The 26784-nt window shown below is 41.1% G+C and overlaps 3 protein-coding genes across 3 annotated transcripts; 2 read left to right on the forward strand and 1 right to left on the reverse strand.

Moving 5' to 3' along the window:
- The first annotated feature begins 3492 nt into the window (after window positions 1–3492).
- Window positions 3493–5559, forward strand: il12bb (interleukin 12B, b). Its single transcript, XM_068601141.1, has 7 exons — window positions 3493–3586; window positions 3711–3812; window positions 3997–4179; window positions 4614–4719; window positions 4825–4994; window positions 5179–5336; window positions 5437–5559. Exons 1-7 carry the CDS (start codon window positions 3493–3495, stop codon window positions 5557–5559), a joined length of 936 nt encoding a protein of 311 aa, XP_068457242.1.
- A 579-nt stretch (window positions 5560–6138) lies between these two features.
- Window positions 6139–11291, reverse strand: ublcp1 (ubiquitin-like domain containing CTD phosphatase 1). Its single transcript, XM_068599693.1, has 11 exons — window positions 11155–11291; window positions 10556–10834; window positions 10304–10395; window positions 9859–9944; window positions 9630–9745; window positions 9371–9469; window positions 9022–9059; window positions 8662–8760; window positions 8353–8469; window positions 8032–8159; window positions 6139–7889 (listed from the first exon to the last, which is right to left on the reverse strand). Exons 2-11 carry the CDS (start codon window positions 10707–10709, stop codon window positions 7862–7864), a joined length of 957 nt encoding a protein of 318 aa, XP_068455794.1. The 5' UTR covers window positions 10710–10834; window positions 11155–11291; the 3' UTR covers window positions 6139–7861.
- An 853-nt stretch (window positions 11292–12144) lies between these two features.
- On the forward strand, window positions 12145–26327 carry LOC137802582 (RING finger protein 145-like). Its single transcript, XM_068600554.1, has 12 exons — window positions 12145–12393; window positions 15093–15344; window positions 18222–18330; window positions 18777–18868; window positions 19660–19895; window positions 19993–20168; window positions 20344–20484; window positions 20578–20760; window positions 21025–21172; window positions 21357–21479; window positions 21633–21866; window positions 22065–26327. The coding sequence occupies exons 2-12, from the start codon at window positions 15161–15163 to the stop codon at window positions 22689–22691; spliced, it is 2253 nt and encodes a 750-aa protein (XP_068456655.1). The 5' UTR covers window positions 12145–12393; window positions 15093–15160; the 3' UTR covers window positions 22692–26327.
- Window positions 26328–26784: the final 457 nt, after the last annotated feature.

The raw sequence follows: 26784 nt of genomic DNA on the forward strand, positions 1-26784 counted from the left end.
TTAAGCCAGTATACACGCTGTACAGAAAGGTTGCTGGTTCGTAAACAGAAGTTTCCTCCCTCTTATCGAGAGGTTGCAGTCACATGATGTTGTGTTACCAAGCTTCCGCTGGATTAGACGCTTTATTTCACTCTGCTTCACAGAAAAATCAGAGCAATCATGTAATAAACATTAAGTAGTCAGTCAGCCTATGTGTGTGTGTGTGCGAGTGTGTGAGTGAGTGTGTGTTTGTGTGAATAAGAGTATGTGTGCGTGGATGTTCGTATACGATCAAGACACAACCACAGTTATTCCTGTGTCAAAAGGATAGAATAACAGAAACACAGTTGCATATTTTGATTAAAAATAAAATGTTTTTAATTCAAATTGATCATTGTTTCTATTCCTCAATCTCTGTATAATTATTTGCTTTTAATATGTTCATATTTTTATATAGAGGTGGAACAAACATTACTTTAAAGGTGCCATAGTGGATCTTTTACCTTTGGCCTGCCCATTGACCCGGCTTCAGTCTGAACGTGAACCTCTTCCTTCAACACTGCATCGACACATTGGCCAACACACATAACGATGCAACTACTTCCCCCTACCTTTGATAATAATTTCCTTTTTTTAAATCTTTTCATTTCAACCGGACAGAACATGGAAAATTTCCTGAAAGAAACACTATGATGCAAAGAGGCCGCTAGAAAGAAGAAGCCACTGTGAGCAATTTGAAGTTCAGAAGTGCTGCCAACTGGTGTTCTCAGCTCAACAAATATCCAAATGTCAACCAGCCAGTGATGGAATTATTAATCTCTAATCTCAGGGTTCAATACTCTGACCTCAAGGTTCTATTCTTTGACCACATGAGGTCAGAGCATATAACCCTGCACAGTTATACGCTCTGACCTCAGGGCTCCATGCTCTGACCTCAAGGTTCTATTCTCTGACCTCAAGGTTCTGTTCTCTGACCTCAAGGTTCTGTGATCTGACCTCAAGGTTCTATTCTCTGACCTCAAGGTTCTATTCTCTGACCTCAAGGTTCTATTCTCTGACCACAGTCTCAGGGTTCTGATCTTATGGCTCCATGCTCTGACCTCAAGGTTCTATTCTCTGACCTGAAGGTTCTATTCTCTGAGCTCAAGATTCTATTCTCTGACCTCAAGATTCTATTCTCTGACCTCAAGATTCTATTCTCTGACCACAGTCTCAGGGTTCTATGTTCTGATCTCAAGGTTCTATTCTCTGTCCTCAAGCTTCTATGCTCTGACTTTAGGGTTCTCTAATCTCAAGGTTCTATGTCTGACCTCAGGGTTCTGTGCTCTGACCTCCCCTCAGGGTTTTCTAATCTGAACTGAAGTAGCCTGTGTGCTAACAGGCTGTCTGCCATCAGTAATGTAACCGGCTGTGTAGTGTTGACCTGAGTTTTAATGGAGAGGAAGAAGAAGAGTTGTGCAGACAGAGATCTGTCATGCTATTGAGTGTGAAAGGTGACACGTGAGTGACTGGCCGAAGACAATAGAAGGTCACCACAGCATTACAACATTGTGTTTTTTTGGGGGGAAATACCTTTCATCCCTGATTGAGGATCAATCTCAAATTTTCATTTTCTATATACACAAATATTATCATAACAATACATTTTATAAAAGTTTTTTTTTTCATACATTTTGTAATTTGGGACGTGTGTGGTCTTATGGGTTCTTTCTGAGCTACATACTTTTGTTCAGAAACCACAACGCACACCAACCTTGCGCGATAGTCATCTATTACCTTCTTCTACAAGCGCACAGCAATGTTCAATCAAACGACACCTCCATAACTATATTTAGGAAAGAGTTGTGCTTATAGTAAATGGGCTGCTGGCTATCATTATATACCTCCACTGACACAGTGAAATGTTAGTGGTAAAATTGGGGGCAGAATGAATGATGGAAAGTCCTCCATAAATCATAACGCTCTATACGGGTGTCTTCCCCGATGAGATATTTACCAATTTCTTTGTCTTCATGAGACAATTTCTTCACAAACCAAATTCAGCCAACAGACATGTGACTCTTTTTATATGAAACAATTTTAATTCATCACAGTGGTTCTATTTTCTTTTCCTCTTCACTGGAAATAGCATCACACTGGTCTCTTGTTCTCGTTCCTGAGTACTTTCATAACCATGTTCTATGTACCTGTTGAGCTTTAGAGATACACCACCACCCGCTGATGCGCCAACACTTGAGCTTTTTCCAGTTCCCTTCCACAGAGGTTTCTGTCTCTTGTGTCGTCGCTGACTTCCTCCATAGCGGTCAGAGTGGCCGCGCAATCATAAGCACAAGAATTGTTCTATCGTGCCTTTGTCATCTTCCTCATGACTGGGTGAATCAGGTGGAATGAAAGAGGAAACTTAAAGCTACAATTGTGGTGACCTGTTATTTTGCTTCTCAATTCATAAAAAAAATCCAAATGGACAACGTCATGACCTCAAGTTAACACTCACACACACACACATACACAAACACACGCGCACACACGGGGCAGTTCCTCTTTATGTCAGGGATTTTTTAACCTTTTACTGTGTCACATAAATACAGCGACAGCATGTTGAGTTCATGCAGACAGACTGAACACCTACGAAGAATAGCAAACCCTCCTCTCTGGCATCCCGATCAGGTCAATTTGTAGTCAGAATTATTTAGGATCAAATCCAGTTGTCAAGGTAAGTTCTACGATAAAAAGGTTTTTAGGTTATCTCTAAACCTGTTTGTTTGTTTTCTTTAGCATTTTATCTTTATATATATATATATATATATATATATATATATATATATATATATATATATATATATATATATATATATATATATATATATTATCTTTATATATATATATATATATATATATATATATATATATATATATATTTATATATATAGGTCTTTGTTCAAATTTAATAAATATCTCAATTAAAGTAAAACATTTCTTGAAAGACATTGACACATTGTTGATATGAGAACTTTCTCAATAATCCAGACGAACAAGTCCTAACTCATTTGAATTAGGACTGTCTTATTCAACTGGACACATGTCTTTACAGCAGCCTCAGAACTACTTTTACTCAACTATTAAAATGGCATAAATGCACCTTAAAGGTACTCGCTTTACTTCAGTGGTTCCCAAGTAAGAGTTACAAGATGTTTTGTTGTAAATTAGACTTTGAGTATTTACATTTCAGAAGGCTTTTTCCGAGAAAGGTATTGTCCTTTCTACTACACTACTTACTGTATATTTTAGGATAGCTACTTAATAAATAACCTCGTACAGTTGGGTGACAAACAAGCAAATTTGAACCTGTTGGTGAAAAACGTTTTGTCTCAGATTTTGGGGCGTTTTGTTTTGTTGTTCAACAATCAGCAAACAGTCGCTGCCTAATAGAAAATTAGAAGAAGCAGATCAGTCAAGGTTTATGCAAATCATCTGTCTTCTCTTCATGTACCTGTCCCTTTTCCTTTTTTCCAGATGCGTGCATTGTTCCTTCTGGTCCTGTATGCTGGACTGTGCTACGCCAGCTCCGACAGTGACCTAGAAAACATGGAGTTTCTGATGGATAATGGTTGGTAGCTCGTCCTTTATCGACTGAATCTTCCTTTTTATTTGTGTCTTTGCCTCACATGCAGTAAATGCTGATTCAAGTCAGTCTGTGTTAAAGTGTGTCTTCTTGTCTATGACTGAACTAGTTCTGGTCCTGAGGATGACTTATGGTGTGGCCACCAGGGTGAATGTTCCTCTGAAATGTGGAGAAGCATATGAAAACCAACCTGTGGTTTGGAAGAAAGATGGTAATTCAACTTTTACTACTACAAGTAATAGTGCTGGTACTTCTAATAGTACTTGTGCAGATTTGATGGAGGACAAATGCATCTTAAAAAAAAATATGAGACTTTCAAAAAAAGTAAATTTCTTCAGTGTTTTTCTGACTTTTTAAGGCATCATTGTTACATTGACCAATTGATCTTGTCTCAGGCGAGGAGATTGAGCCAGCTCTGAAGGGGAACCGGGTCAATGTTTTCGTGCAGGAGATGAATGGAGGAAACTACACTTGTCACCTCGGCCCAAACGGAGATTACCTCAACCATACTATGATCCTGATCCAAATGAAACCAGACAACAGGACTGTCATACTTGAAAAACAATCCCCTGAACAGGGTAAGATAGGAAAGGTGGAGGGAGTGATGAAGGAGGAGAACAATAAAGGCACACATTGAGAAAAAAGACAGAGAGAGATAAAGACGTGTTGTGTAATTGGACCTGGCGAGAGCTATGAGTTAAGAGCGATGGTGGGAGACATGGGAAAAAAAGGACAGAGGCTGTTGCCCAAACGCAGACACCATTCAAAAGATAAGATGAATGGAGGGACACATGTGAAAGGATACAGGACAAAAGAAAGAGCAGATTGGCAAGTGGACAGAGAGACTCATGGTCATACTTTTTCATAATTCCTGTTGCAAAAATGAAAGAAATCTAAAAGAAATCGTCCTTTCTCCAGCTTAGCTCTGAAACATATTGAGATAAATTGATGACAAGAGCTCTAAACACGAAGAGAAAGACTCAGAGTGCTCACCGTGTTTCTGTTCCTTCAGGTCACATTCACTGTTCAGCACCTAACTATAAAGGCTCCTTCCACTGCACCTGGATAAAAACACAGTTCAGATCCGACGCCTCTGTGATCCTGGTGAAGGCCGAACGGTGAGGACGAAATACTAATACTCATTCAAATCAGGAGTGAATCCGGTAACCTGCATCCTGTTTCTACATGAGGGTATTGTACCAACCAGTTTGTCTTCCATCTAGTAATTTGGATAAGATTTCCTGTGAGCTGGATGCTGATGGTTTGGGGATTCACTGTCAGGATGCCAGCTGCCCATACATAGAGGAACAGCATCGCGTCGTCCTCACCATCTACGTACACAGCGTTTTTCTTCTCGAGGCTTACTCAAAGTCTTTCTACCTGAGGGAGATTGGTGAGTGATTGTATTGTATTGTTAAAGGTAGTTAAGATTATGTGGCCTCATTTTCATCCATTCATTTATATTCTCCTCCGTCTTGTTTCGCCTTCTGTTGCGATCCTGCCACATCTTTCTCTATGTACTGTTATGCTCCTCTTTTCACCATCCTCCAACCGATTCCCCCCCTTATCGTTTTTAGTGAGGCCAGAAAGACTCCCTAACCTGCGCTTCAGTAACAGGAAGGTGTTCAGCTGGAGCTACCCCGACTCCTGGGAGAAGCCCTGCACCTACTTTGGCCTGGAGTTCCAGGTCAAGGTGGTCCACAAAGGATCGTGTGACAGTGGCCACCACATAATGGTAATCAATATGTGTATGACGTACAGTAGATCCATATCCATGTCTAAATACATTGGCCACATTTCCATCTCTTCAATGTGTGATCCCTTCTCTTGTGCAGGCGAACACCACTCTGGAAACTAAGTTTGAGGTCAATGTTAAACCTTCAAAGTTTGTTTTCTGTGTGCGAGCTCAGGACGCACATACCAAGGGGCCATTTAGCGAGTGGAGCTTATGCACGTAAGTATATAACTTGGACCATTAAGAACTTTTTTGACTCGGGTTTGTTAAGAAAAACGTAATTTGATGAGAGCATATGATTTATACAAATATTACCAAGTCGTGCCACCAACATAGATCTGATGCATTCTGTTTCCTTCCAACCTGCAGAATCAATAAACACACGACTGATTCCTATGACTGCAGTCATAAATGATGGAAGAGCACAAATATACAAGGAATCATTTTTCAAACTAATTTTTTTAATTGCTCACTGGTGTTTTCAGACTGAAGTATACCTGTACAGTATTTATTGATCATTCTTTTAAGTTATCTCTATGGAACATAAGTATCTTGTTAGTGAATATTTGTCATTCCTTTGTGCCCTTTGTAATGTTATGCACTCTATCCTTGCAGAATTGTTGCTATAACAATTAGTAAAATGTCATAATAAATTAATAAGCATATTCATATACTGGACTTTTGACATTTTTTGTATAACACCTCAAATGCATTTTATATAGTTGAAGATGTCTATATTTGGTTCCCAATCATTATACGACCAACACCGGTAATTTAGGTACAAAAAAGGTTTATTGTCATATTTACAGCCAGGATGTCAGGGATGTGATGAGGAAAACACAAAAAGGCAGATCTCAGGAAATGAAAAGGAGTTGAACGTCCAAGAGAGCTGTAAATCCGACAAAATCAAAAAACAAAACAAAAATCACATCCCTGATGTTCCAAGAGCTTCGGGTGCTCATAAGGTCTTCCCGACACATTCCCTCATTTCACACACTCATTTCATTAATGAAGCAGCTACCAAAATCAAAAAAAAAAAAAGATAATGCACGTTTTGTGCGATGTGAAAGCATTTTCGCGACGACCCGTCTCGATCTCAACTCGGCAGTTAATGTCACAGTAGCTTTGAAGATTATTGCATATTCTTACATGTCAAGCTGCGTAGGTTGCAGGCATCAGCGTGATGCTCCTGGACTTTATCTTGGACTCTGAGGACAAGTGCTCCTAACATGATCTGCCTTTACAATTTTCCACTTTAATTCTTCAATACGCTTTGCAGGTAATTCATTTGCAAGAAGTACTCCAGTAAAACTCATATATGTTAAATTAGATCAACTTTGTCTTCCCTGTTGAATTTCACAATCAATCATTTTCAATCTGTCTTTCTCATACATGTAGAAAATTAAGAATATTGGCTTCTTGAGGGTTAATCTCAATCTCTTCAGTATATGCTATAGGCAGCTTCGTACAGGGGTATGAAAAATGGATTGACTGTAACCATGATATTTGTATTCATTTATACTTACATGGTATAGCAGAGGGGCTCGATAGTCCGAGCGAAGTAAGCCTACTTTTTTAGTGAAAAACAAGCAACTTCACACTTCCTATCAGGTGGAAGTGCTACAAACCCCACCCATCTGGGAGGCCAAGTAGGTTTAAAAGATCCAGATATTTTTAGGTTCCATTTAACAAGATGCATATTCGACACCTGACTGAAGGTTTGTAGACGTTTGTGTGTCATTGTGGCATGTGGCCTCAAACCTCGGGCTAGTTTATGATACTAGGGATGCAACGATCTGACTTTTTTAGTCCTAGTGCCGACACCTGGGCTTTGGCCATCGGCTGATACCGAGGACTGATCCAACTTTAGTGTTTAAATAATAAACTGTGTGCCCCCACTGAGTGGATGAAACCAGGCTCATCTTTTATGTGTAAGGCAACATTAGGCTTGACTTAAACATTGCTTCCTTACCTTTGTCAAACAAATGACATATCATAGATGTACATTGAATTAATTGTTATTTATTATTAAATTAATAAATTGTACACCTACAACTTGATAAAAAAATCTCCAAAAGTAACAGAAATATTAATTCAACTGTAAACCTTTTGAATGCAGCAACAAATTGATCCAAACTTAAACAGGAATAACCAGTATGTCATATATAGATTATAAAAACACAGAGCTGGACCTAATAGATTGGCCCGATCCAACTATTTGAGTTGGTATCAGCCCGATATCGGTATCGGTGCATCCCTAATGATTACCACACACACGGGTGGTAACTGCTGTTACTATTGTAATGAATGCAAAGAAATGTGTGAGAGAACATGCAAAGATATAAATTGGGAAGCCCATCTCAGTCCTGAGCTTTTGAGAGTTGGCGTCTGCAGATTTAGTGTAGGATTTGTATTACGTTTTGTAATCAAGGGCTTGTAATAACCAAGTTTTTGTGTGTGTGTGAGAACTGGATGATGGGGTAGTAATGTCCAGCCCAAGTCTTTGCAGAGGATGCAGTCCTTCCTCAGTGATGCTGCCTCTTAGATAGGTACCTACAGACACATATTTTTTAATATGTTGGTGAATGAATTCATTTTCACGTTGTTGTGGAAGAAAGTTCTTAAATGTGCTACAAGCATGTGTTGTGTCAGTACTATGCAATACATCATTACTTCTTAGCATGCGTGTGCCTACCTCTCCCAGTGTTTGTGGTTGAGTCCACTGAAGTCCTCAAGCTTGGCGATTTCTTTGAGGTACTGTGCCAGTTTATAGAGTTCTCTGTCCTTCTCTCTGTTAAGATGTGCCTTCATGAAGGGTCGGATCTAACGCGCACACACGTACGCACACACATACGCACACATGTACGCACACACGTACGCACACACACACACACACACACACACACACACACACACACACACACACAATAGGACTCAGCAAAACCAGTGCTTAATGCTAACAATGATGAGGAAGAGGTGAGGGTCAAAAGTAATGACGAAAACGCGGGCCGCCTACCTTTAGTCCGTTCTGTGGGTTCATGAGGAAGTTTCGTCCTATGTCGTCAAACATAATTGTGTTCCTCCTGTTGTAAAAATCTTCGTACTTCCCCCATATCACTCCCAGGGGCTTCACCTGGATACGAGGATATGGTGCAAATAAGATACAATATAAATCAAAAGTTAAACAAAAAGGGAGAGAAACTACACAACTACATATAAATATAGATGATTTCTTTTTCTGTGAAATATGCGTTTACATAAGCAATAACTGGGGCAGTAAAACAGGTCAATATCTTCATTTAAGATCCGCTGTGTGTGTACCAACCTCCACAACCCCTCTCTTCGGGGTATGCACCGTAATCATTGCTGCACTGTCCAACATGAACGTAATCTTGTAGTTAGGGTTGTCTATCACCCCCAGTTCCTACACACGCACACACACACACACAGACACACACACACACACACACACACACACACACACACACACACACACACACACACACACACACACACACACACACACACACACACACGTTGTTATCTGCTCCTCTCTTAACACAAACACTGTGTTTAAAATTGATTAACACTGCCATCTTTTGGCAAAAAAGGGTAAAGTACAGCAATGCTCGCAGTAGTGTAGCTTGAGCAACAAAATAAAAAAGACCACAAGTGGAATACTTACTTTCATTTTGGCATCAATCCACTTCATACTTGTAGCAGCTAAGGAGAGAAAGTACATTTGTAAGATGTGTATTCCACAACTAGTGAATATTGGGTAGCAGCACAGAGGAGATTAAAAACAACAAATGGCCATACGATATTAACTTAATAGATAAACACATTTAAAAAAACTGCGCAGTGGCCTATAGTTAAAACACAAAACAGTAATAAAAATGTTGTCGTGAATGTTGCATTTCCCAAAAGATTCAGCCATAAATAATTTAACAATTACATCATCCTACTCATCGGGAGTAATGGTTGTAATTTAGTCCAATGTAGATCTTAACAAAAAGAGACAAGGAGATACATACACCAGATGACAATGTCATAGTCCTCGTAGGCTGATGTCAGAAACTCGTGAAGGTATGGTCTCATCAGCTCCTGGCCCGTTTCCGCACACGACTTATGATCTAAACACACAGAAGATGCAGAAGTCAATGTAAAGTCTTCTAGATTACACGAGCAACTCATAGGCCGGCAAACAAAGATCGGTTAATATTATGCAAAGCATCACATTCTACTGACAAGAAAATACAGTATCAGTCAAATATTGGTGTCACTATGACTCACCGAACAGTGTGTAGTCCACATCCAGTACCAGAAGCCCTTTGCCTTCTCTGGGAGGGTTCATCTCCTCTACCTTATAGTCTTTCACTCTGCGGGCGATCTTTGCTAGATTCTCCTCTCTCGAGACATAAAACAACATTTGTCTCTCAGACACAGACAGGTACATTTCCTCTCACAGATTTTATAGTCCCCCGCATACACCCACATACACACCCACATAACAACATCTTACCTGTTCTCCACTTCAATGACCTCCTCCTCAATGTCAAAATCATTGACCACATCATCGTTCTCTGGGGGAGGGGCTAAAACCTCTTCCTGCAAAAATCAAAACAGTTACCAATCAGCAACGGGGAAACTTTAACACACCATGGTAAATAGGTAAATAGTAAGACTTTAGAAGTCAGAGAGCAAATCATCCAATTGGCTAGTTACAACACCGTCGTCAACAGCTAGCAGAATCTTCATCTAACAAATCACTTATTGAACAGACAAATAAGTTAATAACCCGCAGTCCTAAATAATAAGTAAGAAAGCATGCCTATAATGCCACTCTTTTAATAACCATAATGTTTGATTAAACTACAAATTAGCCGGTCACTCAAGCACATTGCCAGTTGACTGGGAGACTTGTCCGTAGACGCAACCAGATAACTTTGATGTCACCCACCACCTACCAGACTCTCCTCTCTGGTACCCATCATCATGATCTTAGTGTTAGGCTTCAGTTTCAGAGAGCCCAGCTTCACCTCATCCTCTGCAGGTTTACCTGGACAAAGAACAGAAGTAGAGAAAATATATAGTTAACAATAATGCAAAGGCACAAAGAGAGATACAGTCCTGATACCTTGTGCGCATGGTTAGGATATTACATGGTATTATTTACGTCACTGGGTATAATGCGCTAATGAGGTCTGATGCCCTCTCACCTTTGACCTTGAGTCCCAGTAGTTTCTGTCTCTCTGGCAGCACCCCAGTCAAGGTCTTAATGGACTGCTTCAGGTCCATCACTGTGTCCTCCTCGGACAGAGAACTGATGGAGTACTCCTGACCTCCCCACTTTATGATCACTGATACTGACATGTCTCACACTCACACAAACACACTCGGCTGCAGCTGGAGTCAGGTGTATGCACGCGCACAGACGAGTGCACACACTTTTAAGCAAAACTATGTCCAGCTACAGTAACACACATGCACACGTCCACCTTGCAGAAAGAGAGGGGAATATGCAAAGTAACAGGAGAGGTGTCAGGGTGCCACACTGCAACTAACTGTAGCTTAGGTAAAACATAGAAAGTAGCTAACAATGACACACAGAGTTTAAAACATGACATGGCTATAGTTTGAGCATGTGTTGCTGTGGTCGGCTTATTCAAGACACAACGGCAAAATGACACCTAATCGGAGCAGTCTCTGATGTTGATATTTTTAGCATGAGACAGCTAACGCCGACTAGCAACACGCGAGGTAACGAGACAACCAGCTAGCATTAGCTGACTGCGCTACGCGGTGTGGGGATCCTCACCTGGCAGAGCAAGCTAGCACGTGATGCTTGTCAAACTCTGTCCAATACCGTCTGAAAGTTGAATGAATCTGTGAAGTTGGCCGTTCAGTTTCATTCATCGAGCGGCGCAAACTCTGCTCTTCCTGGCGTCCCCGAAACCTGCCGGTAGTGACGTAGGAGGGGAAAAAAACCTTTGTTAACATAGTGACAGTGTTATAATAGATTAAGATACACTTGTTTGATAATAGTTTCCTTTATCATCATCAAAGAACGAGAAGAAAATAAAGTTTTAGACCACTAACATCAATATTAAGTGCGGCTTATTTTATTTTTTTCCAGACCATTTCTCTGATTAATCCCAAATGTTTCTGCCTGCACGTGGTCTGCAGCTTCATCCTAAACCAGATAATTACTGAAGAACTTTTTGGGAAACGCATGTTGCACATAATAGTGTCCTTTCGATAAACACCACTGAATTACAAATCCGGGCAAAAGTATCAGCAAAACATAGTGCATTGTCCTGGTAAATGGACACCACCTCTGATGAGTGAAATAGGGTCATATAATACAGTTAAATTACCTGCGTGTCATAGAACCTCATAGCTTTAACGTGACAACAGAGCATATTATATGCTAATAAACCCCACTTTTACTTTTATGTTTTAGTCCTTTGAGTGCTGCTTTGGATCCTCATTAGTTAGCATTACTCCTCGTAGTATGGCCAATATCGAAATATATACTAGGATTAACAGCTTTTTTGCAATTATATTGTACACAGTAAATAACAACTTTATCAATAACACAAAAACAGCGACAATGCCATACAGCATCTTGCCTTAAACATACGTACCATCATTATAGTAGGGGTTGACTCCACTCACCCATCCCATGAGATCTGCTTATATTTACTAATCTAATAAACTAAGCGTTTACTTTAAACATATCCAGGCATAGTAAAAAAAAAAAAAAAGCCTCCTGTAAGAGTCAAACTAGTTTTATTTTACAGTGTTGGTATATAACAAGTACGGGGCCAAAAGATGTAACGGGACGACCTCTATTGCGCATGCCCAGTCCATCTTCCTCGGGTACTTTGGGGTAATGGCTGCGAGGTGAGATGAGCGGATCGGCCGCATCCTTTGAGCGTGAGGCGCTTTCATCGAGAGGACCGTTAACTCGGGCGGTGCCGAGTTAAAATGGTCGATATCCGACCCGAAAAGCACCCCAAAACCGTTGTACATATTGCGAACGTCTCCTTCAAATGTAAGTTCTCATTTTTTTCGTGATTAGTCCTGTCCGGACGCGACAGCTAGCTCAGGGACCAACGTTACCAGTCTTCTTGCTAGCAAAGCTAACGCTACAGCGGGACTCTCGGGTAACGGTGGTCTTGAAATGGTTTGAGGGGGCGCGAGCTGCTCGTTCGCAAAAGTGTTTGGACGGAAATTAAGGCGTCGGGTACTGATTTAGTGCCCCATTGTGTGGAAGTGAGCTCGGTTGTTGACAGCCGCTAACGGACAGCGATGCTAGCTGACTACGCTAGCTTGACTTGTTGGCACCGTGCCTGCTGCCTCATCATCTCTGCGCCGCACGTACACTGTTATGGCGATATCTCCAACTTGACACGTCGCACCTGGACCAAACCGAAACCGTTAATTTGCCTCGTTGGTCATTTAATGAACCGTCATGTTCAAACCAGACTAGTTAGTTAACAAAGTGTTGCAGTCTTCTGCGGCGGAGCTAAGAGATTTTCTTTCTTCCGCCGAGACAGAGGGGTTACTAGAGTTCATGGTGTACCGCAATCGATGCAGCACTCACTCATCCGTAACACTAGGAATGCCGATGATTTAGTTAAGAGAGCAATTACATACAATCACCTATTTAAATCATACCATGCCCGGTAGCGGTTAATGGATTACGACATATAAAACTACAGTGGTAGACGTTCGCGTTATGTAAGCTTGGGTTCCGCGAAGTGATCTCTCTCTGGCCAGTGCATTTAAAGTTATGTAAGTTATCAGGGTCCCGGTAGGCAGGCGTATTAATGAATGGAAACTGTGCTATTGGCAACTTTGAAGTAGTCCCAGGCATCATAACATGATTGGAAACTTGTCTTGTAAGTGCCACCAGTGGCCTAAAGTAGTCCCGATGGCCCACACTCCACAGTTCTTTGATAGACCTGAATGCGAACACGCACACACGGGATCGTCTCGCATCATCTCGTGATCAAATATAAACTTGACAATGCACAATAATGACAAAAGTCAAATAAGAAATTTGTAATTTATTTTGATTTATACATAAATATATATGAGAGAAAGAGAAAGAGAGAGAATGGTGGTTTATGTAGAATAAGCATGGGATTTATTGTCATAGTTTACACTAAAACAAGAACCATGATAGAGATGGGTATGCCTTTTAGTGCCCACTTGTAGCAAATGGCCCCTATGTAAATATCAGATGAGTTCCTTTTTGAGCATGTTTTTATTTCCTAGCTGGCAATCTAATCATCACCGTAAGAGCCCGCTCTTCACTGGACACACAGTTGAAGGGGGCCGCTCTCTCTACGGCCCCAACACGCCACGGTCCCCGCTGGCCCGGCACTGCCTGTACTGTAAATGTCCGCCTGTTCGTTTACGTAGTGGTGCACAATGCATACACATAGCTGTGGAAAGCTTTTCAAAACAATAATTTTAGATGTTACTGCAATTCAAAAGGGAAATGTCTATTGCTGCCTATTTTCAAAAGCGAAATGAAAGCGGAGGCGGCTGGTGGGAGGGAGAGACAATGAGAAGTTCCAACTCACTCGCACTGATGATGAAAGTGCAGGCAGAGTGAGACGTACTGAGCCAGAGTCGTTGATTAATACCAGTGGTGATAGAAGATCTTTTACCTGAGTGAAAGTACTAATACCACGCTATAAAAAATAAAAAAACGCAATATCTAAAATTTTGTGCAGTTAATGTTACTGATGACTCTTTGAACACAATAAGTAGATAACAAAAGTGGAACGATTTTGAGTTCACTTACAGTTGTCATTTTAACATTTTGATTGATAAATATGGAACATGTCATGAGCTGTATAGTTGCTTCATTGTACACTGAGATCAAATTAAATATTTTATTCTTGAGTGAATGTATAAATAGTGTCACACATACTGTAACCAACATCATCTTCTACAAGACAGTCTTGTAAACAATATATTAAATATACTGTTTGATGTATGCTGTGTAGCTATAAACAGAACAGTGTGTGAAAAAGGAAGAAAGAGGAAACTTACTTTATGTATGAATAAGCAGATTTTTTTAGTTTGCCTAATTTATTAAACCTGACAGAGTAACACACACACACACACACACACACACACACACACACACACACACTTGGAAGCGTGTTCACGTTGCAAAAGGAAATATGAAAAAATATAACTGCATCTTTTTTAAGTCCCCAATGCAAAATAGCTTGTATAGTTTTGCTCTCTCATAAACTGCAAACTTGTGACTTTAGTGAATGTTTAAATTGTATGTCAAATTAGTTTTCATTTGTATAAGTTATAGTGTTATTTTTCAATGATTCTGTAACTAGAGTAGATATACAAAACGTATCATTAGTCTCTTTAATTTGTATGCTTCATATTTGTTTATAAAGGAGTCAATTCAAAACTAACCACCTGCTAGATGCAGGGAAACATTGGCTGGGTAGTTAAGTTTATATTTACTGCCACTCTGCTAGCAACAATCACATTTTAGGTATGTGGATGAAAATCTGTGGATAAAAATCTGTTTTATGAAGTCTCTATCATGTGTATTTCCTTCTGCACCTCCTGTAATCTCTCTCCCCAACCCAGTCCTCTTTTGCTGATGGTTGGGTTTTATCTTTTTCTCTATCATCTTATGTTACTGCTTCCTATCTCTCGTGCATCCTGTTTAACATATTTTTGTGCATTGTCCCTCTTTCTCTGCAGTGCACCCACTGTTAACATCCCGCCCTAGTGGTCAGTTCTGCCTGCCGATCAGAGGTTAAGCTGAGGCCATGGCAGTGAAGGACCGTGTAGAGGCGGTGCTCAATGTGGGTCTGCGTGTTCCCAGCATCATGCTGCTGGACGTCCTGTACCGCTGGGATGTCAGCTCCTTCTTCCAGAAGATCCAGCGGTCCAGCCTGTCCAACAACCCCCTGTTCCAGTACAAATACCTGGCACTCTACCTGCACTACGTAGGTCAGTGTTGGTGCCACTCACTCACTCACTCACTCACTCACTCACTCACTCACACAAACAGAGCCTGACCCAGTACCAATAAGTTCCCTCTTTTCTGAACAATTCTTAGAGGTTTAGTGTAAAACAAATGCATTACACAAACGCTTTGTGCATTTTACACATTCGTTGGTGCAAAAAGTGTAAAGAGCTGTAGCTGTTGGCCTGTCAACGTTATCATGACCTTTTTATTAGGTGTTGTGTACAATTCGACAGGGCAATCAGCTTAAGTAGCTTCTTTTTCACTGTATTTATCAGTCTGTCAAAAGCCAACAGTCACAATGTTACCATTCTTGATTGGATTTGCATCTTTTGTATTTTTCTTTCTTTCAGTTTCAAAATGCACACCCGTGGGAGGCAGTAAGCAATGTGGCTCTGCTTTGTAGTGATTTCAGGATAGTCTGGAGGGATCTGATTCATCCTTTGGTAGAATACAAAACAAAGAAGTTTTCCTCCTCCAGCTGTGCGGTTCTCGCCTATGCAGTGATATTCTGGCAGTGTGAATTAGCTGTGCCAATCAGAATGAGTGTGAAAACAGTGTCAAGTTTAGAGTTACAAAGGGGCGGAAATTTTCCAGTGAATTTCCGGAAAGTTTCCATGGGAATTTTGGCTCTGGAATTTTGAAAAAAAGACATGTGCCTAAGTTTTTTGCAAAAGCATATAACAAGGAACTTAAATGTAGTTGAGAACAAGACTATGTACGCCGAGCTCAGCTGGACCCTGACTGCAACTGGTTGGGAACATTGTTTGCCAGAAACATAAACGTAAACATAAAACATTCTGTTGTTTTTAAACGTTTTTGTCATCAATGTTGCGTCTGAACGTTTCAGCCCGATGCCTGGTAAGTGTGAGAGCGCCGAGTTGCGTAGCGGCCAAGAGCGGTATTGCAGACAGAGAGAGATTTCAGTTACAGCTCGCAACATATTGAAAAAAATAATTAAACTAGTTCATTTTTTGGAGCTGTAAACTTATTTCAAAATTTTGAATGATGGACTATGAACTGAACTAGTTCATGTAGAAAGTGAACTTTCCCAACACTGTTTGTCATTGGCATATTGATTACTTGGTATTAAAATGAACATGGCTTCAGTTCACCAAGTTTATTTGTACACAGTACACTTTTTACAGCAGTGAGAGTAGGAAGTATCTATGTCCACACAAAAGTACACCATCACCTCCATTATTCGCGGCTTTTGGAATGTCAAAAAAGTCATTTTTAAAAGTTGTATTACAAATGTTTGCGTGCATGTCTGCTTATGACAAGGTAAATACAGTTAAATTACCCCAAAATTTCCAGTTAATTCCCAATAATTCCTGATAATTCCCGTTAATTCCCGTGGAAAGTTTCCAACTTTGAATGTTCCCGGAATTTTGCAACCCTAGTCAAGTGTGTAGGTAGCTCTGTCAAATGGAAGGGAACTATTTATTTTGTGCAAGAAAACAGAAAAATAACAAAGAAAAAAGCTTTTTGAGAGTGCCAGCCTTCATCAACACTGAACTGTTAGCCATTTTTTTCCCCCCAATGTTCTGTTGACCAGTTCCCCAGGTACTTATGTTTATTTTCACCTGCCTATGAAAAGCTTCTCAAAGAGAGAAATATGCAAGTTGGACTTAACACCGCTCTCCCCTGATTCCTAGTAATAGTGTCTGTGATGTTGTTGCTTGTGTTCACTTACATTTTAAGTAAGATTTAGTTTTAAAGTCTGTGTCTCTTAGCTGCATAGTAAAGCTAGAACACAAGTCTTCTGAGAGTGGAAATCATATTTTTGGTTTACCACAATTCTTTCATCAAAGTGGATCCATCCATCAACTTTTACAGAAATCCATAACTGATTGACATATTCTACAGACAGACAGACAAGCTGGCAAAAACATAACCTTGGTGAAAGTAGGGAGGAAGAAAATGTTTTCCAAGCTGTGTCCCTGGAGTGAACCTTTTCAGTGGTTGGTTGCATGTTTTGTACGTGATTTCCACCTAAGTTCCATATTGTTGAGCAAAGGTTTTGTAATATTTTTCAACACTATTGAGAAATGATATATAGAAACACTTCAAGTGCAGTGTTTGTCCTCTTAGGCTGCTGTTAATCATGTGATTCAAGATATGACACACCCCTTTAACAAATGTTATTCTTTTACAAAAGGGCAACAGCATCTTTTTCAGACTCACTATCACCCCAGAACACACAACATGGAAAAGACCAACAAGGTCTTGCAGGGAGCCAGTCGGGTGTATTTCCAGTGACACTGAAACACAGTCACCGTAATGTGATGGTGACGCAGCAAAGTCTGATGTTCAGACTGGGATTTGACTGAGCTAAAGGAAAGTGTGTGTGTGTGTGTGTGTGTGTGTGTGTGTGTGTGTGTGTGTGTGTGTGTGTGTGTGTGTGTGTGTGTGTGTGTGTGTGTGTGTGTGTGTGTGTGTGTGTGTGTGTGTGTGTGTGTGTGTGTGTGTGTGTGTGTGTGTGTGTGTGTGTGTGTGTGTGTGTGTGACTTTGCTGCAGTTGGTTAATGAGCCAATAGGCTTGGTATGTGCTGATGGGCGCTGTGTGTGTGGACAGTCTAAATAAAACAGAAAGAGAGGCAGTAAAATCAAAGGGACTTTTGCTATGCACTGAGGTTTTTTGGGGGGTTTAGGCAGTAGACTCTGGTACAATAAGCATATTGGCAGCAGTGACTGTTTGAAATGGCTCCCTGCGATTACACTAGAGACGTCTGGTACACATATGCATTAAGTAGATCACTTTTGTGTTGAAAACACGGGATTGTCTGCGAACAGGGAACAATTGTCACGTTTTACTTAATGCTGTTTTTGGTAATTGTTTTTGTTTGTCTGTGTCACAGGTTACATCCTGAGCCTGGTACTCCTGACTCTGCCTCGTCAGCACCTGGTTAAACTCTACCTGTATGTTCTTACGGCCCTGCTGCTGTTTGCTGGTCACCAAGTCTCAAGGTACACACACACACACACACACACACGCACACACACACACACACGCACACACACACACACACACACATCACCCAGTAGACGAGATGCTATCCCAAGTACTTTCACTTGGATGGACACTTCAATAGTAGAAAATGACAACCGTGACAGTTTAAGTATAAGTGGTTATATATTATGCATCGTGTCATTTATAGTACCTTGTCTTCATTGTTAGATTTACAAGGACACCATAACCTTTGAATAAGCATTTACTGTCGGCTATAATGTACTGTATGTAATATACTTTTTCAATTCATTTGCTCACAAAATAAATCACTAGCTTGTGTGAGTTGTCCTTGTGCTAGTGGAGATACAAGGCTAGAAATATCTATGTTGAGCTATAGGTCAGTAGTATATAATTAGTCACAACAGAGTTCTCTATATTGAGCATTTTGACATCTCTTTCTTAGGGATTATGTCCGCAGTGAACTGGACTCTGGCTATGAAGGACCTGTCTACCTGGAACCTCTCTCCATTAACAGATTCACCACGGCACTCATTGGTATAATCTATATTACACATGAATGCATGAAGACATACTTGTACAGTATACTTGACATGGCATGGCTGCATCGTGCATAAACCCAAACATAGGCAGGCAGATGAATTTCCACAGATCCTTTCTAAGCTCACGGGAAACTGTTCCTCAACTCCAATTACATTTTTCTTTTCCCCTGTCCTTCGTGGTTGCCCATGCATCTGGAAAGTCTAGAAAAGTATGGAAAGAATTACAGAGCTCTTCTGTCACTTTTAGTACTGTAGTATACTGAGCAACTACATTTAAACTCAAGTCTCCGTTACAGAAAATGCATCCTCTGTAAGGAAGGCAGTGCAGTTTGAATGGAGCGCTCTGTAACATGGATTTGCCTCCTGTTTTCTGTAGAGGGGGTGGTTGAAAAAGATCAGCATCTGTGGTGTTTTTTGCTGAATTGGCTACAATAAAAAGCATCTCTTATCACCGAGTTGCTCTTGACATAAATCCTACTGATCAGCAGCGACTTCTACCTCTAGTACTGTGAAAACTGAGCCATGTTGAAATATGGTCCCATGTTCCTGCGTACATAGGACCTGGTTTCATCTTACTGGAGAGTAGCTATGGAGTCTCCCATGCTATAAATAGACCACACTGAGTGCTGATTTTACTGCACAGTGAAAGCCTGAGGTAACAAAAAATAACATAGCTACAGTGACAAAGATATGTAGACAGTAGGGAGGGAGGGAGAGAGAGAGAGAGGTTTGTGTATTTGTGTGTAAGTGCATCTTTCTTCATGGTTATCTTCTATGATCTTTCAGGTCAGCTGGTGGTGTGTACGCTCTGTTCCTGTGTGATGCAGACCAAGAGAATTTGGCTTTTCTCTGCTCACCTCCTCCCTCTGGTGGCCAGACTGTGTCTGGTTCCACTAGAGACCATTGTTTTCATCAATAAGTTCTCTATGATCTTCACTGGCCTGGAGGTCATTTACTTCCTGGCTTCTAACTTGTTGGTACCGTACAACCTGGCCAAGACTGCCTACAGGGAGCTGGCTCAGGTAAGAAGCTAGTTTTGTGGCCTACGTTGCAAGCTTGTCATATTGATGTTATTTCTCTTCTCATCCATTAATGTATCTCTCACCCTCTGTCCCCCAGGTGGTGGAAGTGTATGGGCTGCTTGCTTTGGGTATGTCTCTATGGAACCAGCTGGTCCTTCCAGTACTCTTCATGTGTTTCTGGCTACTGCTGTTCGCGTTGCAGATCTACTCCTACTTCAGCACCAGAGACCAGCCTACCTCAAGGGAGAGGCTCCTTTTCCTCTTTCTTACCAGGTAGGACCATTACTTTGTTCAGACTGTGTGGGGAATCATAGATGGTACATCACTGATATGTTTGTACACTTACAGGTTATGATGGAGTTACTTGGAATATAAAATAAGTGTTCCGTTTTTGTTGCCTTTGTCTTTTAACAATTTCTCTCCTTCTCCCCTCCATGTGTGTCCTCAGTATTGCAGAATGTTGTAGTACACCATACTCCCTTTTGGGTCTGGTTTTCACAGTCTCCTTCATTGCTCTGGGAGTTCTCACACTCTGCAAGTTCTACCTGCAAGGCTACAGAGCTTTTATGAATGACAACACCATGCACAGGTCAGTTTGTGCATATGTCTGTGTGTGTTGTCTATTGGCATGTCATTTTTCTTTTATTCACTTTGCATGTTGGTTTCCTATCTGTCTATTCAGGGGGATGACAGAAGGCATCACCCTGCTGATACTTGCTGTTCAGACTGGCCTCATCGAGCTTCAAGTCATCCACCGAGCCTTCCTCCTCTCCATTATCCTCTTCATTGTGGTTGCTTCTATCCTGCAGTCCATGTTGGAGATAGCTGACCCCATAGTCCTGGCTCTGGGAGCATCAAGAGACAAGTAAATCGATTTAATGTTCTTCATTTTACTTTACCGATTGTAATCCTCTTAAACAAATGGAGACATCTGGACATTTCTGTCAACAATGGATTTCTGACAGATACTTCTGTAAAGTTAAAAACTTGTTAACATATATTTAGTAATACCCCAAAATGTTTTTGACCTTTGCTTTTGAGAAAAGTACTCTGACTGTTTGAAAGCAAAATGCTCACATTGGTACAGAAGGTGATCTACTTTTGCTCCCACCTCCATCTGTCCTTTTAGGAGTTTGTGGAAACATTTCAGAGCGGTGTCTCTGTGTTTGTTCCTGCTGATCTTTCCATCCTACATGGCCTATATGATCTGTCAGTTCTTCCACATGGACTTTTGGCTACTCATCATCATTTCCTCCTCCATCCTCACATCATTGCAGGTAACACACAAGCAGACACGCAGATAACTTACAAACACACTTTAGATGGAATTGATTTGTCTCAATTTGTAGACTGAGCTTAACATTCATCCAGTCTCTTGAATTCCCCTGTTTTACCCACTGTGCCTGATGTTGACTCGGCATCCGTGATTGATTATTAAGACACTCTATACGTCACCCTCAGGTTCTCGGCACTCTGCTGATCTACATTCTCTTCATGGTGGAGGAGTTTCGAAAGGCTCCAGTAGAGAACATGGATGAAGTTATCTACTGTGTCAACGGGACGTACAGATTACTGGAGTTCCTGGTGAGTGAACCAGAGCACACACAATATAAAAGAACACGAGGGAGCACAAATGAGAAAGCAGCATATGACAAAGGCGTTTTCATTGTTGACACAATATTGCTTAATTGGCATTGACATATCTCACCCTCATTTCGGTATGTCCCCCCTTGCCAGGTCGCGGTGTGTGTGGTGTGCTACGGCGTGTCAGAGACAGTATTTGGGGAGTGGAGTGTGATGGGCAGTACCATCATCCTGGTCCACTCGTATTATAACGTCTGGCTCAGAGCCCAGCTGGGTTGGCAGAGCTTCCTTCTCAGGAGAGATGCTGTAAACAAGATCAAAAGCCTCCCCACGGCCAGCAACACACAGCTGGAACAGTACAACGACATCTGTGCTATCTGCTACCAGGTATGAACTGGTTTTGTGTATTTGTGTATATCTATATGAAGTACATGGCCAAGAATACATTTAAGGCTTCAAGTTAAAGCTTGGCTAATGTAATTTAATTTTGCTGGATGTTAACACAAAGTAAAGTGGTTATGAAACAAGGAAATGCAGAAGGAAATCTAACAACGCAGCCTCTGTTCATGTGTTCATCCCTTTCAGGACATGAACAATGCTGTGATCACTCCATGCAGTCATTTCTTCCACGCTGGCTGTCTGAAGAAATGGCTTTATGTCCAGGAGACATGCCCCCTCTGTCACTCGCAACTAAAGAGCCAATCACCAACCACTATCCCTGAAGCGCCTGCAGCCAATCAGAGCCCTGCAGGGCAAGAAGAAGCCACAGCGGTTAAGAAGCCAAAAGACGACACACTTCCAGATGATGCGAAGGAGGGAGCAGCAGAGCAGGAGGGAGTTAATGGACCTGCCATGTCAGCTGGAGAAGCCTCCTCCTCTGGTGTGCCCTCTACTCCCCAGCACCTGGTCAAGACCACTTCCTCTTCTCCACTTGTGACTGATTCACAGAAGCAGTCGCTTACAGATCACCCTTCTTCGTCTTCCACCTCTTGTTCTGCCACAATGGACATGCGCCCCTCTCCTCCATCTCCCACCTCCTCACAGCCACTGGCACAGGCAGAGATAACCCCTGCTGAACCTGAGTCCGCCCCTCAACTAAACCGAAGCTTCTTACTCGACAGCAAGGAGTCACCTGCTGCTTCGTCATCACAGCTTGACCAACCCACCTCTCCTTCCTCTGAGGAACGGCCTCCTCCTCCATGCAGCCTCTGAGCCTCATTGTAACACACACAACATACGTGCATGCACATATAAACACACAATCTAAATACTCCATCTGCTAATATTCTGCTTATATTCTATTTATCTAGCGGTTGGCTATTCCATCAACTATAAAAACCTCTCCATATCGTTTGAAAGAAAAAAATCCAAAACAATCTTTCAGCAGATTTTCAACACTTAACATTACAAGAAATACCGACGATTGTCATTTTTCCGACGATTGTCTTGGACCAGTTCATCTAAATGTGTTTAACTTTCATGCCAGCAATGATTTAATTTCCATTCAACACAAAGAAAGGAAAGCAGTAATCTCATTTGATAAATGATTGGTAGGTCTACATCATATCCACAAAATGTGAAATCCTGATTTGGAACTGTAGTATCACAATCAGTTAGCTTTTGACATTTGATATTAGACCTCTGATGACATTTCCAAAATAATGCTTATGTCTGTCTCATTTCATGTGATGGTTGCTCCCATCATGCCTTTGTTTGTGCAGCGTTGCTCTTATTGCTGTGCATTTCTTAGTATTTGGGTTTTGTCTCCTGTATGTGACACGATCTATAGACGAGGGTCGAAGGTTTGGAGAGCCGAGATAGGCTAGCGACACTTGATGTTCGTTTCATGAAGTCATCAGATTTCAGATTTTTGTTTTCTTGTTTTCACTGTTAGATGACAATAGTTATGTGTATTGGTGAATACGCTGAGCATTAGCAGAGACTGAATGTTATTTCTTGAGGCCGTCACGTGACCTGAAGCCTGGTGCTAAGCAGAGGATACATGGTGTGGCCTATTTAAGTGTTGCAGTGTGAACAAATCAAAGGGTTCACATGGGAGAACTAATTCATTTCATGTGTCAAGCTTTCTCTATTATACTTCTTCAATATTTGATTCAAACTTGTTTGGCTGGTCCCAGCAAAAAACAGTTCTACTCCTCATCGCCAAACTTTTGTATAACTGTTAAAGAGATGCTATTTTTAAGATAATTTTTACATTATGCTTTATTGGACAGTCCGCACTGCAGACTGACTAAAAGTAAGAGGAAGAAAGACAGAGGAGGGAGCTAACGTTGCAACAGAGGCCACAGTTTGTATATTGAGAGAATTAGCCCACACTTTTGAGTCGGTGGCTTTACTTCATTTATGGTACTCATCCGCACTCACCTCCTTCCCAACCTCACATTTAACCAGTCCATCCCAAGTTTCCCAACGAGCCAGAGATTGTTGAGACTGTCGTGGCAGGAGCCAATAACCTCGCTCCATCCAGCCCCTTTTTATAACCCGTCACATTGAAGTACTCTGTGCTTTTCTGAGACCGTCATCATCCTCTGCTCATCCTGCTGCTCAGTTACTTCACTCTCTGAAATGTTACTACCAGCAAATTGAGTCACTTGATGGGAGAGCTTCTTTTTTCCACATGCTTGGACACTATTTCTGTCAACTTGTGTGTGTGTGTGTGTGTGTGATTCTGTGTGTGTAAGACTAAATCTTGAGAATGCTGAGTCCTGATGCACGCTTATATGTAGAGCTTGCACGCTGCCACACTTACCATAGCATTTATTAGTTTTTTTTTCTCCAATGTGCTCTAACCTTGCTACCAATTTTTCTTTCTACCATTTTTTTTGGAGCGCGGGTGTTTGCGGGGGAGGGGGGTTGCATTTGCACTAATGTCATTTATACTAGCAACGCTCCAAAGCTGTTCTGTGGCTGTGAGCAACCAAATACCCACTGATGTGTTTGTGTACGAGGAAACAGCCCAATCTGTTTGTGTGTTATGTGTGTGTATATGTATATATACATATACATGTGTTGCTCTGTATGGCATCTATATTAAACCAGAGGAGTGTTGATATATAAATAAGATCAGGGCTTGGCTTCTCCAAAGCTTCCGAGTGGTTTGGATGTTCTTTGTTACTTTACATGCCTGTGAACAAAGACAAACTTTAGTCAGAGAAGCTTGTGGAGAATCCAAGCCTTCTGGTCTGTGAGACCAGCCAGTGTTGCTGCTTCTCCAGTCTGTATGACGCGTCCTCCAGCTGGTGTGATCACTCTGGTGCCCTCTACTGTTAGGAGTGGGATCAGCACGGCGCAGATGGACAGGAGATGCACTAGTTAACCCTCAAAAGTATTACTTACTACCACTATTACGAAAGGTCTTATTACTATGAATGACTTAATTGTTGATGTTTGGAAAGCGTTGGCCCCGGGGCAGAGAATGAATACATAATCAATGTAGGATGAAACCTCGGCCAACGCTGTTTAACTGCGTTTATTTTTTTTTAAGATCTGAAATGTAGAGTTTGATGTATTTTGCACATGTTCCTCTGAAAGGTAAACATAAGGACTTCTGTATTCTTGAACGAGTCAATCTCATTTTCTTATCGGCTCCATTCCTTAGACTTTGATGTAAAACAAAGCACTTGAAATAGTTACAAAGAGTTAAACCACCGCATACACCCTTGAGTTTTCAATGTGGAGCATTTGAACTGTGTCGAGCAGAAGGATCAGCTGCACAATGAAATGCTCCGCAGGATGAGAACTGTCATTGGCAACATGTATGTGACTTTACGTTGCAGTGTTAATTGGTAAGTAAGTGGCAGAGAAGCCGGTCGGCTATTGATCCCAGATGTTGCCGTCACTTTCCAGGCTATGACCTGTGACATATCTTTTAATATGGCCGAGAACAGTTTAACAAACAAGCTAACATCTTTTCGGACTAAGAATTGCAATCTTTAAATGCATTGTTTGCATTCCAATGCATCTCAGAGACTTCAGCTGTGAGACTGACTTCATGTTGGACGCAGGAAGGTTGTCTGTGAGCTATATGCCAAACAGATGCTTGAACCCGTCACTGCTGCGCCACCAATCGAGCAATGTTCATTTTACATTGCAGCGCCACTATTTGTGAGCCTTCTGAGTGTGTAAATAATATGTTATTTGTGTAAATCTTTTCAAGGCACTTGAAGGTTAAGGTTGTAAAACAGTACATTTTTCAATCAGTCCAATTCAGTTAGCATACATGATATTTTAGTTTTTGTCTTAATTGACATACTAGTAAAGTAAGTAGCTTTAAATGTCCCAATATTTCTTAGTCTGGTGCAGTTATGTATTATGTTCATTTGATCTTGCCTCCATTGAGTTGAGTAAGGAGGAACAAGCATACCAGTAGCCAATACGATGGATGTCAGTCTCTCACCTGAAGGCCAGATGTTTCTTGGACTCAATTGATCCCAATGTTTTGCATAATCATTAATGCATAACTCTGAAAATGTAAACAACCTTTGAAATAGCGGCCACAGAGCTATCTGACCACATATTTATTTTCTGAATGCCTTTTCTGAGCATTTTAGAAGGGAACAATAAGATTGCCTCTGACTAACACATGTTAGTTGCTCATGTTTAGGGCTGCTCTGAACGGGATGCCCGGCAGAGATTTGTTCTTTTTTTTTTTCTTCTTCTTTCGTCTGATACGTGTTTTCCACGCTCACATTTAGGACCTGCTCTGTAAGACTCTGAATGCCATGTTGTATTCTGTTCAAATGCTCCATGGATGGTTTTTATGCCTGGCATTGCCTTGGTTATTTTACAAATATTGAATGTCAGAAATAAAGTGAACCATCCACTCTGGATTCAGCCTTTATTACATTTAGATTTACAGCGTATAAGGTACATTCAATTCAGTTTATTTTGTATAGCCCAAAATCACAAATACAAGATTTGCCTCGGAGGGCTTTACAATCTGTCTACATGACATCCCTGTCCCAGAACCTCACATCGGATCAGGAAAAACTCCCCCAAATAAAGATAGTAAAAACCCTTTCACAGGGAAAAGGGGAAGATCTCTGCATGAATGCAGTGCAGCAGAGCACTTTTCTATTTCTAGTATTATGAGTTTTCAATGAACTATTGATCTATATTGATCATCATACTATTTAAAACGGTAATAGCATTTGAATGATATTCAAAAACATGTTTACACCATTTTGAAAGGCAGAATAACTTCGAGATATCGGTCATATTCAGAGCTATCTCCGCGTCAGTGTGCGTGTAGTAGGACCTGTCCTCCACATGATGGCGCTGTTGT

Source organism: Clinocottus analis, unplaced genomic scaffold (assembly GCF_023055335.1).
Source record: "Clinocottus analis isolate CAN_PGR_092001 unplaced genomic scaffold, fCliAna1.0.p SCAF_5, whole genome shotgun sequence".
In the NCBI taxonomy this organism is placed as follows: domain Eukaryota; kingdom Metazoa; phylum Chordata; class Actinopteri; order Perciformes; family Cottidae; genus Clinocottus; species Clinocottus analis.